Raw genomic sequence first — 16,980 nt, 5'->3', positions numbered from 1 at the left:
AGTCTTCTTTGAATGTTTGGTAGAATTCAGCAGGGAAGCCGTCTGGTCCTGGACTTTTATTTTTGGGGAGGTTTGTGATTACTGTTTCGATCTCCTTGCTGGTGATTGGTCTATTCAAATTCTCTACTTCTTCTTGATCCAGTTTTGGAAGGTTGTATGATTCTAAGAATTTATCCATTTCTTCCAGATTGTCGAATTGGTTGGCATATAGTTTTTCATAGTATTCTCTTATAATCTTTTGTATTTCTGAGGTGTCTGTTGTAACCTCTCCTCTTTCATTTCTGATTTTACTTATTTGTGCCTTCTCTCTTTTTTTCTTGGTGAGTCTAGCTAAAGGTTTGTCAATTTTGTTGATCTTTTCAAAGAACCAGCTCTTGGTTTTATTAATTTTTCTATTGTTTTTTTGGTCTCTATTTCATTTATTTCTGCTCTGATTTTTATTGTTTCCCTTCTTCTACTGATTTTGGGCTTTGTTTGTTCTTCTTTTTCCAGTTCCTTTAGGTGCATTGTTAGATTGTTTATTTGAGATTTTTCTTGATTGTTGAGATAGGCCTGTATCGCTATAAACTTCCCTCTTAGAACCGCTTTTGCTGTATCCCATAAATTCTGGCATGACGTATTTTCATTTTCATTTGTCTCCAGGTATTTTTGATTTCTTCTTTGATTTCTTCGTTAACCCAGTCGTTGTTCAGTAGCATTTTGTTTAATCTCCATGTATTTGTGGCTTTTCTGATTTTCTTCCTATAGTTGATTTCTAGTTTCAAACCGTTGTGGTCAGAAAAGATGCTTGGTATTATTTCAATCTTCTTAAATTTATGGAGACTTGTTTTGTGGCCTAATATGTGATCAATCCTGGAGAATGTTCCATGTGCATTTGAAAAGAACGTGTATTCTTCGGTTTTTGGGTGGAATGCTCTGTATATATCTACTAGGTCCATCTGTTCTAGTGTGTCGTTTAAGGCCAATATTTCCTTGTTGATCTTCTGTTTGGATGATCTATCCATTGGTGTAAGTGGAGTGTTAAAGTCCCCTACTATTATTGTGTTACTGTCTATTTCTGTTTTTATGTCTGTTAATAATTGCTTTATATATTTAGGTGCACCTACATTGGGTGCGTAGATATTTACAAGTGTTATATCCTCTTGTTGGATTGTTCCCTTGATCATTATGTAATGCCCTTCTTTGTCTCTTTTTACAGTTTTTGTTTTAAAGTCTATTTTGTCTGATATGAGTACTGCTACCCCAGCTTTCTTTTCATTGCCATTTGCGTGGAGTATCTTTTTCCATCCCTTCACTTTCAGTTTGTGAGTGTCTTTAGGTCTGAAGTGTGTCTCTTGTATGCAGCATATATATGGGTCTTGTTTTTTTATCCAGTCAGCCACCCTATGCCTTTTAATTGGAGCATTTAGTCCATTGACGTTTAAAGTAGCTATTGATAAGTATGTACTTACTGCCATTTCGAGTCTGCCTACGCCGCCATCTTCTCGACCCCCCTTTCATTTTGTTTTAAACTAATATTCATTAAATGCATGCTATGAGTCATTCATATATTATATATGACTTTATATATATTAAATCACTTAATCCTTAAATAACCTCATAGTCAGATGCTATTACTACCTTTATTTTACATTGTGAGTTTAAGTAACTTGTCTAGGATCACAAAGTATTAGTTGGCAGAATCAGAATTCAAACCCAGGCAGTCGGGTCAGGGCAAAGCTCTGACCTGCTGCAGTACACTGCTCTAATTCCCACGTTGCTACAAGTCAATAACCTCAACTCACTACATCTAAAATCTTAGCAATCATTCACTCTCCTACCTGACATTTATTCCACACTATCAGATTCTGTTGCTTCCTTCTCTTAAGGAGTTTTCTCACCTGTTCATTCTCTTCCATTCTTTTGAGCCTTTATAATGTGACCTGACCTAATGTAACTTTCCAGATGACCCCTACAACTGTCCTACAATATAGCCTGTTAATGCTTCACTTTCTCCCAACTAGTATTTTCCCATTTTGCTCATGGTCTTTCCTCTCCCAAGGTGCTCCCTCTTTTATCTATTTAAATCTTATCTATCCTTAAACTATAACCTCTATAATGCTTTCTCCAACTACTTGAACATTTTATGATTACTATGTCCTAAGAATAACAAATAGTGCTTCCTTTTTAAATTCACTCATAAAACATTTTTTTAAATTATCAGTACATACTTTTAAATGTCTTTGTGTTTTTATTGGTGGTGCATTATAAAAGATGATGTATGTTCTAATCATATCCTATTCACCCCTGAGGGAAGGATTCCTCACCCTAAATAGTAGGAGATAGCTGAACACAGGACACCCAGTATCACGTAAACTTTAAATTCATTTATGTTTTTTATTTCATTTTTTTTTCTTTTTACCTTTTGAACCCCCTTCACCCAGTTTGCCCACCCCCCACCCCCTGCCTCTGGCAACCACCAATCTATTTGCTATATCTATGAGTTTGTTTGTTCGTTTGTTTTTTAGATTCCACGTATAAGTGAGATCATACAGTTTTATCTTTCTCTGTCTGACTTATTTCACTTGGCTTAATGTATGTATATATACACATACCACAATTTCTTTATCCATTCATCCATTGAGGGACACTCAGGTTGTTTCCATATCTTGGCTATTGTAAATAATGCTCCAGTGAACATGGGAGTGCATATATCTTTTCAAGTTAGTGTTTTTGTTTTCTTTGGATAAATACCCAGAAGTGGAATTTCTGGATCATATGATAGCTGTATTTTTAACTTTTTAAAGAACCTCCACACTGTCTTCCATAGTGGCTGCACCAATGTACATTACATCGTTCCTACCAACTCTGTCACATTTGGACTATCACGTGGTCATACTCAGTGAGGCAATAATGTGTAAGGCCTGGGTGCAAGTTCCCCAGGATAATGCAAAGCTGACTTGATCCCAACTGTTTTTCCCAGTGGCATTCAGCAAAGCGAGGTCGGAATAGAACACCACACTTCAGTGTACTCAGAGTGTGCACTCAAATTGCGCTCTCTTCAAGGGGAAGAGAAATGCGTAAGGTAACTACTGCCACCACGCAGAATATAACTTGCAGCTGAGGTTCTTTGGTCCAAAGAAATATGTAGTTGCCTGTTGTTTTCTTAAGTTATCTATCAGAAATCCTTAATTGCAGCTATGTGAGTGGGCTCAAGTAAATTAGTGTGAACACATTTAAGATTTTTTCAAAGTCATCACTCAAGATGCTACTAATTAGAAATTAGAGACATAAGAAGTTTAGGAAGAGTCAGTTTTTTAATATCCTCTTAGAACTAGAGACAAAATCATGTCTCTCCATAAGCAATTAAATGAATTAAGTGAATTACAAATAAAGTTATTTTTAAAATTATAAATAATACTATTAACATTTGAGATTCAAAACTTCTAATCTGACTCTAGCAAGAATAGCAGTTCCTGAGTTCTCATGAAACTGTACTTTGAGACTTATTTACAAGCACTAATACAAATTCTCAGGCAGTCTCATCTATACCATTTTTGCTGACTCAGCTCATACAGAAGCGCTACAGACAGGATATTCTTGTTGGAATCCAGATATTCTCCTGAAAGGCATAAATGCAACAATCCATGAGACTTTGGCATAACTTGAAAACGTTTACCACATATTTTTTTAAGTGTTTGATTGCTGAAATGGTTATAATATTTAGAAGCCAAACATACTGTCTAGATAACATCATTTGCCTCCATGGAGTTTGATCTGCCTTCAAATGGACATTTGGTTGAGAGAAAAATTTCATTTTAACTTTTCAATTTTTTTTTAACGTGGTGGTAGATTTTACTTGCTTTTGGAAGTAAATATATCTTTTCATATACCTTCAGGGAAGTGGATAGATAAATACCTCAAAGCATGTTCTTTTAATAAACACTTCAGAATTTTTTCACAGAGAATGACATTTTTGCAGAAGGAGTTGTGTTTTCTTCCTCACGTCTCACGTGTAACCATAGTTACTGAAAAGTTGTTTTGTTGCTATGAAAATGTAAACATGTGTGCTGCCTTTACTCCTCAAACATTCATGATGTGGTCCAAAAACTTGGAAAAGTGAACTTGTTTTATGGGACTATTGCTCAAAATTAGAATGAAACCCTGTAACATCAGCTTGAGGCAAACCAGATTTGGTTAATCATATGATCATTTGCAAAGAGTGTTTAGATTTTCAGCATGGAAAAGGAAATTTTCTTTATAAAATATACTACAAAGATCATAGAGGTCTTCAATGAGAAAAGAAAAAATGTTTTGCTAGCATTTTCATATAACTTTAGATAAATAAGAAAAATTTCATGGAAACATATTTGATCCTTCACTGAACTTGAAATCTTGGCCATTTCCATTATATGAATGAGAAAATTGAGGGTTAGAGGGGTTTAGGGAGTTGCTGGTAGTTGGTAGAAGAACTGGGTCTATAGTTCCTAGCAGGGTGGGCCTACGACGGTGGATTAAGCTTCAATCAAATGTTCATGTAAAAGCTTCTGAGTTGCTCCCAACTTCCCTGGAGATATACTCACGCACCAGAGGCTTCGGGTAAAGGTTAGATGGACTCAGGCCTGGGGGACATTTTCCTGGCCACAGTGTCCGTTGAGGACTCAATATAATGTGAGCTATTGAGGGCAAGAACGTTACTGTGGCATTACTTTATGTAAGCACAGTGCCTCCGGTTTAGCACACAGCATGTGGTAGTAAATGCTTGCTGAATGAATTAACTTGGCTGAAACTGAAGAGGTGAACTAAATTTGGTTGGTAGGATATGTATAAACACAATGGGAAGGAAGAATTTTTAGGAAAATAACTACCACTTATTTTATGCCCCTCCAATGTCCATGGATTACCTGATTTGAGAGCAGAGTCCCTGCAATAGCTATACGTTTCTCAGAGTCCCTGTAACTGATGTTTACATCCAGGTTTCCTGGGGCCATTCCATCATAGGGATGTATAGCAGACATGGCAGAGCTGATGATGTTCCAGACTGAGGGGCACTGAGACTGATAGACTCTCACACACATGGGTACATCCCATGGACGGGAAGGCCACAGTGAAAGCATAGAGGGAATCGTGGGGCTCCCTGCGCAAGCACACGGATGCTCCATGTAGACAAGACAGAAGACAAGAGAAGCAAGTAGGCATGCTGGCTGTGAGGTAGCAGTGACACTACATACAAGGGATACAAGTTTAAGGGCTGAATGGGCTACTCAGAACTTAGAGCCCAGGATAATTGGGTCTGAAATATATAGATACAATTTTATCAGGGGTAAGGCAGGTAAATAATAAAAAAGTAGTCTGATAGCCATTGGCTATCATGATCTTGTACACCAGATCTGAACCTAGAATGATTGCAAAGAAAGTACGTAGCTATTGTTTTATCATCTCTGAAATGGGAAGAAAAATATTCATTTATTCAATCATTTGTTCATTCACTCATTTAGTCACCCATTATTTATGAAACATCTACCATGTACCAAGCACCCTCATTTTTAGGATGATAATAAAGATTAAAAGAAACAATAAATATAAGGTCCAGTATCTGGCACCAATTGAACATTCAGTAAACGATAGCTATTAATGTTTTGTTGTGCCTCCGAGGAGTCCAGTGCAATTTGTCTAATTGGTGTGATTATGCAACCAACCTGTACCATACCGACCACCCACTAGAGTTCTGGGCAAGACTGGCTTCACACTAACCTTGACAGCAATTCCTCACAAATCGTGGATTACAGAGCTTTCATCTGAGTGGAAGTTTACACCAGAATGTTAAGAAGAACCTATATATCAAAAGATGTTTTTTGTTGAAAGTGGGCCACTCAGCTTCCAATGAAATCTTCTGTTCTCTAAGTGTGCTCTTCTTTGGCCAGTGCTGTGCTCTCAAAGGAATATAAGATTTAGAATTACTTTCATTGACTTAGAATCCCTAAAACTAGCCCAAAGATTATTAGGAAAGTCATGACCCACAAGTAGTGGTTTGTATGATCCTCTGCAACTGTCAGTTAAACACATTTTACTCTTTCTTTTTCCTAGGGAAGAAATCACTGTGCTAATGCCCTTTCTCTTTACAAATCTTCTCTCAGCATACCCATTTTTAATGCCAGTTGGTGAAAATATAATAGTTATAATATGGAGTCTGTTGATCTTGCTATTTCATAAGCTAGTCTCTTGTCTCTGTTTAGGAGACCATAAGATGTGAGGGAGTGTTTGCTGCTGAGAAATGGGTCGCTGGTGAGGTGGCGCTCCAAATAAACAAGCATCTGTGACGGTTTGGTTGTAAATAAGACTAAGAAATTCCAAGTGAAGGCTAACCTAGTTTTCCTTCTTCTGCAAATCTACGTCCTGTCCATCGCAACCGTCATCTACAGAACGGCTACACGCCTTTGCACCAGGCCGCCCAGCAGGGCCACACGCACATCATCAACGTCCTGCTGCAGCACGGGGCCAAGCCCAACGCCACCACTGCGGTAAGGGGACGCAGCTCCCCACCCTGCCCTGGCTGCCCCTTGTCTGAGCTGAGTTCAGATACATCCTCCTTAAATAAGCCCATGCACTCTGGGAAGCCCGGGGGTTCTGGAAAGCCTTTCGTTCTTGCCCGGGACGGAGTGCGGCCTGACTCAGTTGTCTCCCTCGGGGGAGCGGGGCCCTGCGCTCTGCCTACAGCTGGCTCTCAGATGTGAGCGCAAGGCCACCCCTCCAGCCGGCTTTCTTAAGGGAGCACAGTTTCCCAGACTGCCGGCTTAGACAAAGCTCTTTGGGATGTGGAGCCATTGAAATGTAAACTAAGCTGTGCAATTCAATAAACCAGGGTGGGTCCTGAGTGGCCTGGGCTAGAGCCTGAATCGCTGGCTTGTGTTATTTTGCTGCACAGTGAGCCTCCGCACAGCTGTAGCTAAATATGTTACCGCGTTCCCTGTGGTGACATCTTACCTGCATCAGATGGCCTGACCTCTGATGAGGAATTCCTGTTCTCCGTAATCGCTCACAGTGTTTGGAGGCACCAGCCTCAGTGCAAGACGTCCTTTCCTAAGCACAAGACAGCATTGTAGAGATTTGACAACCTCAGGGTTAAAGCCTCAAGTGCTTCTTATTAGGCGGAGCAGGCTGATGCAGCTTGTTGTGTTACCATGGTGACCTGGGCTATAGACTAGAGAAGTTACAAAGACAGCTTCAGATGTAATGGTAAAAACTAGTGATTTTCCTAAGCTGTGCCTTGTTTTGCAAGGAAATGCTGGCTCATGCCGAGCCGCGGGTGAGCTCATTGGCTCCTGTCGCTGTCCTCCCTTTCAGTTCTCACTCTGTCTCTCTTTCACTCTCTTCAGAATGGCAACACTGCCTTGGCGATTGCTAAGCGTCTGGGCTACATCTCCGTGGTCGACACCCTGAAGGTTGTGACCGAGGAGGTCACCACCACCACCACGGTGAGTAAAAGGAACTGATCTGCTTCTGCTCCTGCTCAGTTGTCTTGGTTTTCAAGCCACATACTTTCTCATTTACAAAATGTTTTGAGCTTTTAGTTTTGAACTTCTCTTGGTGAATATGTTGTAGAACGTAACATAGAGGTATGCAGATGTAAATACATTTACACAATACAGGGGTTTTAGCTTCCTTTAGTCAACATTAAGTCCATATAAAATGTATGAATATGATTTTATAATGTTTAGTTCCTTTTTCTGTGACTGACTTCTTTTCTTCTGGCTCCTCTGCCCTGTTGTTGTGGTTGGGTGTGATACCTTCTGCTGGCAAAGTGGCAGGACACTCCACAGCCGTCTTCTCCCCTTGGCCAGGAGGTCAGCCAGCCTCTGGAAAGACCCTGACCTCCTAACGCTATGCTCACCCTGGGTCAAGTGCATTCCCGTGAGAACAATTCATCCCTACTTTCTTCTTGTTTGATTATTATTTTTTATTCAGAAAGAAAATTGAATGTGCTTGGTAGGTAAACTGTGTCTGAATCATGACAGAGTATATATTTAAATTTTTTTAATTTTTACTGTTTTGAATACAACTACTGATTCTGTAGGAGAAAACAGTGATCATCATTGACATTTGCCAGAGAAACCCTAGAAGAGTGAGGACTGTGACGATAATGGATGCTAATGCTCTTGTACCACTCAGAGCAAAGCTTGAAAGAGGCCTCCTGAGAGGAAGACTCATAGCTGGAAGTGGAGATGCTATCTCTTTGCATTTATTTGTTTATTAACTTTTCCCCTGCAGCATGAACTCTGAGAACAACAGCTCTTTAATTTCTCTTTGTAAAGTAGACAAGTGGAGCAACAGTAGAACATTAGATGTTCTTTAGAGACAATAAGATCATAAATCAACAAAAAATTCTGAATGAGGTTCTAGTAAATGCCCCAAGCTGGAAATGATGCCCATACAGTATTAGAACACTCCATTCTGTTGCTAGATGGAAGGAAAAAGAAAGGGATTTTGTTCTTCAGGATGACAGCAAATCCCTGTTGACATACATTGAAGTAAATGGAATACAGTTGGTTGATGTGAAGTTTTAGAGTGGAATATGATTTATTAATGAACTGCAGGACACAGACTGAAATTAGATGGGAGAGAATAGCACTGCTTGTTTCCTCAAAAACCTTTGGCCAGTGCACCACAATATTTTTAAAGTATAGCTTCAATAAATTATACAGGAGAAAAACAAGTCTTGTCACCACCTAGCACTATACCTCTGAGTCACTCCTCACGGCTGAATCAATGGCTTTTTCTTACTATATGATTTCTTATACCAAGAAGATCTTCATATTGTGGACTTATATGCATATGTCTTTATTTGGTGTCTTTGAAAGAATGTGTACATCGCAGATAAATGAAGCCTTTAGTGGCCAAGCACGTCTGTTTTTAAAAGTCATGTTTTCTGTCAACTTTGTAACCTTGTCCATACTCTGATCATCATGTATGTACATTTTTATCAAGTTACCACTAGGTGGCAAGCATGCATCTTTTTCGCTATCTTGACCCGCTTTTCTTCCATTCATTTCATTGACTAATTCATTCCTTTAATATTTACTGGATATAAAATATCTGCTGGCTTCTGTGCTGACTGCTGAAGAGTCACCAGTGGTGACAACATTGCTCCTCCCCACCAGCAACTTACATTGTAGTGGGAGTGGAGAATGAGACTTATGTTTGGTAAGAAAATTAATTCTTTAACATCAACAAAACTATAGAACTTACGTGTCCAGGTTCAAAGAGATCTCAGGGTCATAAATATTAGTTAGAGTGAATGACTTTAACCATACAGATCTATATTTTTAAAGAGGAGCAATTAGCTTTTTAAATACTGTTGCTAAACAAGTTCAGATACCTTGTCAGAAATCAGAGATGTGGTCATATCTCCACCACATCTACCTCTAGCGGGATTCGAAAACTCCTCTTAGAACTCTCTGTAAGCTTTTTTTCTTTTCTGGTAGCTGTTATTCTCTACGCTTTTATTCTCTAGCTGAGTATTGCTCCAACAAAAACCACTGTACTTAGGAATCAAGTTTCTAGGTGAAAAGCCAACAAACAAATGTAAACATAATATCGTGTGTGCGTTCAGTCGGGGTGATAAGAAATCATGGCCCACGTTAACTAAACAAGTGCCCCTTTATCTAAATGAGTAGTTTTATTTATTTGTTGGTTACATGTTTTGGTGCTGCCCTGTCTTTACTTTCTGCTTCTCTTAGAATTGGATTCTTTTCTTAGAATCGTGAGTTTTATAGTTTTGTGAAATGGAATTTGGGGGTAAGAATTGGAAATAGGAACTTATTCCTGTCTGTTACGTGAGTCTTCTTACTTTACACTTCCTCTCTCTCAGAAGAGATTTTCATTCATTCTTTTTCCACATAATGATGTTATTAATGGTATTAAAAACAATAATTAGTATTTAATAATTACAGATATTCGAGGCATGGAGGGCAGATCTAGGATTCAATGTTAGGTTGTTTGATCCCAAAGTCCATGTTCTTAACCACCCCAATGTCGCTGATCTTGGCTTTGCTACAAGTAGCTTTACTGGAACTTTGTGAAGGAAATGCTGTCACCTAATTTTCAACTTAAAAAAACCCTCTTAAATCATGTTCTTGATTGATTTTCATGAAAGCATCCTATTCAGCATCGTTTTCTCAAGTCTACAGATTCACTAAAAATAGTTTGGAACTACTCACTGGTGATAGGCAAACAACACAAGAGACAATTTCATAATTATGTAAAATTAAATTTAGTGTTTATTACTATTTTAAATGTAAGGGTTGAATTACAGCTGCCCAACCAACGTACGAATTTCACATCATTAGATCCATCCGATGTGCCATTTGAGCAGCCAAGTGAGTTCTCTTTCATCAGAGAACGTTTCCTTTGCTCTTCCTCTTTCCAGAGTTCTTTCCCCCAAAGTATGAATGAAGTCATTGTGTGGAAAGAAGAGTTAGGCAGCGGTTTGTAAAGGAAAAGTCACTGCCACGGAAATTTCTGAGACATTCTGGAATTGCGGTTTGTTTCCTTAACCTCTGCCTTTCCCACTGCTTTGAAAGACCCAGCAGGGGCCATGAGACACTGTAGCCTTCTCCTGGGAATGTGACCATTGTATATTTGCTGGAATGAACATCAGGGTGCTAGGAACACATTTCTGGCAGCAGAAGCCAGCACTTAATGCAGTTTGGAAAAACTGAGAGATATGACTCATCCCTCCACTTATTGATCAGCTATCATCAATTATTTGTATTATTTGCAAAATTTTAAAGTGATTGTGTTTTATGTTGTGTATAATCATTGATATGTAGAGCATAAATTACTGAATAAACTACTAAAATAAAAATGATATTTATAGTATCATTTAAACATTGGAGGGTCAGCCTGGTGGCTTAGTGGTTAAATGCGCGCACTCCGCTACTGGCGGCCCGGGTTTGGATCCCAGGCACGCACCGACGCACCACTTATCCAGCCATGCTAAGGCCCCATCCCACATACAGCAACTAGAAGGATGTGCAACTATGACATACAACTATCTACTGGAGCTTTGGGGAAAGAAAAAAAAGGAGGAGGATTGGCAATAGATGTTAGCTCAGAGCCGGTCTTCCTCAGCAAAAAGAGGAGGATTAGCACAGATGTCAGCTCAGGGCTGATCTCCCTCATAAAAAAAAAGAAACAAAAAAAAAATATTGGGGAATTTTTTGACAAGCAATTAAGAAAATGTAAATATTCAGAGTCCTAAATCTTATCTGATGCCATAAGTCAGTTAAAATGGCAATCATAAAAATGGCAATACAATAAATACATGTAAAGTCATTTAACACATTTTGAGGTGGAGTCAAGGTATTGTCTTTGACTAAAAGGCTAAGTTGTCATTCTTGCATAAAGAATGTTAGTAATACATACTATATAGTGTGTGTGTATATATCCTATAATATCTATATCTATATAATATTTATCCTGTGTATTATCTTGAAGAGACACTATACTGAGTGCAAAACCTTTTTAAACTTTTGGTATATTTTCTTCCAATCTGTTATAATTGTCTGAACACACCTAATTGAGTAGCAGTTATTTTTGGTCACTCACCTTTGTTGAGACTTTCCAAACCATTTACCGAGACTTTCCAAACCACTGACCTTAGTTTTTATAGAAAAATATGATTTACCTACTATTTAATTTGTTACGAAAATTATATTAACATGTACAATTGGTGTAAATAGATTTGGGAACAAAACCAAGTTTAGCCTGTAACTCCACTCATGGAAGCCAACATGTGTGGGCATTAGAAGGAGGCATACTAGCCAAGATCACTCATGCTTTGGTGGCTTGATTAGGATGTGGCACAAAGGAAGTGGTTGACCAGGGGGATTTGAACCATTCCTAAGTGATAGTCAGTAAAGCACACTTTTTCTTTTGCATAGAACAAACCAGATATTATCCACCATTTATAAAACAGCATATTAAAGAATCATTTTATTTTCTACATCTTTCCCGCATCATGATAAATATTAAAAACTTATTATTAAGTCTTCCATCTATCTTATCCTATTTTTTTTTTGCCATATTATCTGATTTAATTATATCCTATTAAACTTGTGCATAGTGTACTACTCATTTTAACTTTTAAAGTAGTTTCTAATCTTGACCACAGAATCTTGGATTCTATAGCAGAAGGACAGGCCCATGATCATTGAATTCTATCCTTGTTTTCTGTGTGCTATTCAGATAGAGTTGCATAAAGCCATATTTATGTTTTGATAATGAAGTTTTCAAAGGATACTTCATTTAAAAGGAAAATGTATTCATTTCTTGTAACATTACTCGTGTGTAGGAAGACTTGTTATCCATTCAACAATTATTTATTGACGGCCTTCTAAAGGTCAAGCACAACGTCATGTACAAATGCATGCTATATTTACTACATTGCATATAGAGGGCATTTTTAATATCTATACAGAAAAGTATTCGTAACTGTGTGCCAGCCCAGTGGCATAGCGGTTAAGTTCGTGTGTTCCGCTTCGGCGGCCAGGGGTTTGCCAGTTCGGATCCTGGGCGCAGACCTACTCACCATTCATCAAACCATGCTGAGGCAGCGTCCCACATAGAAGAGCTACAACTCTACAACTATGATACACAACTATGTACTAAGGCTTTGGGGAGAAAAAAGAAAGGAAGATTGGCAACAGATGTTAGCACAGGGCCAATCTAACCAAAAAATAAATTCTTCTTCCCCATCTTCCTTTAAACAAAAAATATTCGTAACCAATATGATAACTGTGTGTTACTTTTTCTGTTGCCATATATATTTGCTGATAATAACTTTGATAGTATTCAGTGACCAATCTCAAGCAAAGTTATTTCCACTCTCACAAGTTCAAAGGAAATATAGTCCCATTATTAGCCTTTGAAAATAGAAACTAAGAATGTCAGGCAATATAACTTAACCATTTAAAAAGTATTTCCGTCAATTATTTTCAATTGGAGAAGCATCCTCTTGTGGAATTGTTTCCTCTGAAGGGCAAATGCCCTAGGACGTTTCTACAAAAATGGACTTTCTGGTGTAGCCTGATACAGTCCCTTCACATTTTTTAATCATTTTATTTACACTTAGATACTTATTTTACATATTTCAGAAAACGTTTACTAGGATGTTGTAGTTTAATGGGATGTCATTGTCTCTATCCTATATTTGAAATGCAAATCATTTTCCTGCAATTTATACACGTTCCTAGTACAGGAAAATGGGTTGTAAATTGAGCTGCACAATAAACCCACCTGAGGAACTTTTTAAAAATACCCATCGCTGGGCCCTGTCCTCAGGGATGCTGATTTAACTGGTGTGTGATGGGACTCAATTAGCAATATTTTAAAAATTCCTCTAATAATTTTAATATGCAACTTGAGTTGAGAACCATTGATATAGAACATAGGTTATAATTTATCTGTGTTAAATTTATCAATTGATTAATATTAAAATCATAATTAAATGGTATAATTGTCTTTTTAAGTTTGTTGATCGAATATTTATTGACCACCTATTATTCTCCAGAACTTTGGGTGGATGCTTTTGTCTTTCCTACAGTGTTTAGTTTGTTTTCAGTGAATAAGACATTATGGAATTATTTAAACATCATAAACAACATGCAGGGGAGTGGAATTTATCACTCTAGTCATCAACAGTGCCCTAATCTGGATAACATGCGACTTTCTTTACTTTATCACTTTCTTCCTGTTCTTTCAGTGTGATATCACTCAAAAGAAAATCTGTTTAGTCGCTATGTGGATTTTAAATGTATTTTGCATAATTTTATATCGTTGATTTATTCGATATATATTTGAGAAGCACCTGCTGTGTTTTGAGTTCTGTGGAAACAATGTTACTCTTTCATGACTCACACACAACACTTGTGTATGGTGTGGTATACACAAGCTGTGGGGTACAGAGCAGCAGATAAACAGTTAAACAAATAAATTCATCAGGGAGGACCAGGGAATGTTTCTCCAAGGAAGTTACATCTCATATGAGCCAAGAAAAGAGGGGAAAGAATATTTCTGGTAAAGGAAAGAATATATGGAAAAACTCAGAGACGTAAGAGAGCGTGACCTGTCAAATGGTTGTAGCCCGGCGTGAGAGACGAGGCCGCCCTGCCTCTCCTTACTGCATCACCAGGGGTCTTCTGCACCAGTTTATTTGGTTTTTTTCCTGAAGAAAATGGGAACCACTGAAAAGTGATGCAGTATCACATTATGATTTAGTGAGTCCCTCTTAACACACAGGTAATATTATACATGTATATGTGAATATATTTTCAAACTAATCAGTTGAATTTCCCTGTAAGTATATTTGAAGTTCTCTACTGCTTTTGGAAAGAATTGGTGATAGGATCATTGTAGCCATCAAACAGATCTATAATATCTATGTAGCAAAGCTTAAAAGCCCAGACAACCTATTTGTTGTATTTCAGTTGCTTTAGTTGAAGATTTTACTCTTATTTTGAGAGATTCATTTTTTAAAGTTCCCATAACAATGCCAATCGATGCACTTAATACATTTTCAATGCAGAAACCAGAAATATGAATTTGAGACTCAACTGTCTTCGGGTGACATTTAAAGTCATGAGATTTGGATTTTTATTTTATTTTTTTTATCGTTTTGGTATCTCTGATGTCAAAAACGGCGCCTGGCATGCAGCAGGCACTCAAAATGTCTCGAGCGCCTGAGTGACTGAAAAGCACAGAGGCCCTTCATTTTTAAGATTACTGAATTACAACAACAATAATAACAAATTACGCTAGCTAATATTTGTTGAATACTAACGTATGCCAAGCACTGTTCTTAGAGCTCTTATCTATATTATTTCATTTAATCTTAATAACAATTTTATGAAGTAGTGGTATTATCCCCATTTTACCAATGAGGAAATTGAGGCATAGAGAAATAAGGGGACTTGCTAAGCCTCATAACTAAGCGGTGAAGTTAGAACTTGAACCCAGGCAGCTGGATTCCAGAGCCTGGTTTCTTACTCTTACATCTTGCACCAGGAATGGAAGGCAGTGACTTGACAACTCTGCAATGCTGTCACGGAAGGCATATAAGCAATAAACGGAGTTGTAGCCCAATGAAATGCTATAAGGATGATTGATTCCCTAGTCCCAGAAGAGATACATTACATTTTCTGCCCAAATAGTTTCTGTCTTTCACATTGTTTATAACTTCTTCTCCAGTGTCTTTGTTTTTAATAAATTGCATATGTTCATTGCTTCTTTTTAAATCTTTTTCTGGAGACATTCCTTAGTTCATTTTAGGGAAACCCTGAAAGCATTAATCTGCTTTCTCAGTATGACTAATTATTATTGCCATTGCTAAAGAATTTATTTTTCAAATGGGAACTCAAAATAATGAACTTTCTCTTGTACAACTTCACTGGCGTAAATGATCATTTATCTTCAGAAAGAACAAATGAGTTTTCATGAAAGAGAAAAAGCTTCCAAAATATACGTGAGGAAAAGCTGGAATGCTCAGGGCCTGATGGCTTACTGATGTGAAGAGGAGGACCTCCTCTGTGATTCTTTTGATCTTTTGTTTGATTTTGTTTTTAACTTGAGCATTAATGATTTTTTTCTTTCCAGACCATCACTGAAAAACACAAGCTAAATGTCCCTGAGACGATGACTGAGGTTCTTGATGTTTCTGATGAAGAAGGTAAGACTTTTATTCAATTTTCTACAGCTAGTCTTACCCAAGGGCAGGCCGTCTTTTTCAGAGACTAAGCTGGTCAGTGGGTGTGGTGGCAGCGTCCTAACGTGTAAAGTCACTTTTTCACCTTTCTTTCAATACATTTGCTTTTGCCACTTGAGGGAAGGAGGATTCTGATTAGTGTATATTCCACTGGTATTATCTTTAATGTCTTGCTAGATAATAGGGCTGGGAAAGGCGAAAGGAACTGGAGATTGGCCATTAGTTAAAATATGTATCTGATAATATAATTATTATTAATATATTTTTAAATTATGTTAAATACATTTTTTGTTAAAATGCCTTGAAGTAAAAGACCTCAAAGTATACTCTATCCGTGGTATATTGAGAAATCTCTGCTGTCTGCTTGGTTCAAATGTACAGAATATATTTTAAATCCAGAGGAAAAGAGCTGTAGAGAAGGTTAAAAACAGCACAGGAGTAAATCATACAAATTCAACATAAGAATTTGATGCTTTAAGTCAGGAAATACGCCCCTTATAGAGTTGATGAAAAATTTCGAAGGCAGTGGATTTCAAAGTCCTGAGAAGCCTGTTGCTCTAGAAGGACCACTGGGAACTGCCTGGGGTGGGGATGGGACATCATGCTAGACATCACCACAGCAGGGTTTCTGACTCCCTACTTCTACTTCAACTAGAGAAGTTGACTTTTCTTTTTTTATTGAGGTATAATTGACATTTAACATTATATTCGTTTCAGTTGTACAACATAATGATTCAATATTTGTATATACTGCAAAATGATCACCACTGTAAGTCTAGTTACCATCTGGTAGTTGACTTTTCTTGAACAAAAAAGTCTGCTGCTAAAAAATCTTGAACGCAGGACATAAAGTATGCAGCTAAGTTTCAATAACACAGCTCTTGCTCAAGTGAACATGTTTGAAAAATTATTGCCATAAAGGATGGTATGGGGCCCAAGACTAATTGCTTTTATGGAGAAATATTAAAAATATTTCTTTAGGTTCTTCAAGATATAAGGTAAAACTTTACATTGAGATGTCCTTATTTGGAACCAGTTTGTTAAATCACCCACTGGTAATAGGCATTGAGTTATCTCAGCTTTTATAAGAACTTATGACAAGAATAAACAAATGTTGGGTCAGTATATGATTGTGAGTAAATTAAAAGGTATTGCCAAAGCCAGAAGTTCAAAGTATTTATTATAATAATTTTGTGTTCCATCCTAATACTTGCCAACTAATTTTCAGCATTCATTTATGC

General features: G+C 37.6%; 1 protein-coding gene across 11 annotated transcripts in view; it reads left to right on the top strand.

Moving 5' to 3' along the window:
* The window catches only part of ANK2 (ankyrin 2), a 629,932-nt gene that overhangs the window by 537,009 nt on the left and 75,943 nt on the right, over window positions 1-16,980 (top strand). For all 11 annotated transcript variants that reach the window (XM_087437715.1, XM_087437712.1, XM_087437714.1 and 8 more), the window contains 3 exons: window positions 6,402-6,500; window positions 7,356-7,454; window positions 15,631-15,703. In XM_087437715.1, the coding sequence (XP_087293841.1) occupies window positions 6,402-6,500; window positions 7,356-7,454; window positions 15,631-15,703 (271 nt within the window). The remainder of the gene's footprint in view (window positions 1-6,401; window positions 6,501-7,355; window positions 7,455-15,630; window positions 15,704-16,980) is intronic.

Source organism: Ceratotherium simum, chromosome 12 (genome assembly GCF_057802395.1).
Source record: "Ceratotherium simum simum isolate JZ-2026a chromosome 12, ASM5780239v1, whole genome shotgun sequence".
Classification (NCBI taxonomy): domain Eukaryota; kingdom Metazoa; phylum Chordata; class Mammalia; order Perissodactyla; family Rhinocerotidae; genus Ceratotherium; species Ceratotherium simum.
The sequence above is the reverse complement of the archived record's forward strand: the minus strand, read 5'-3'. Positions and strand labels throughout refer to the sequence as shown.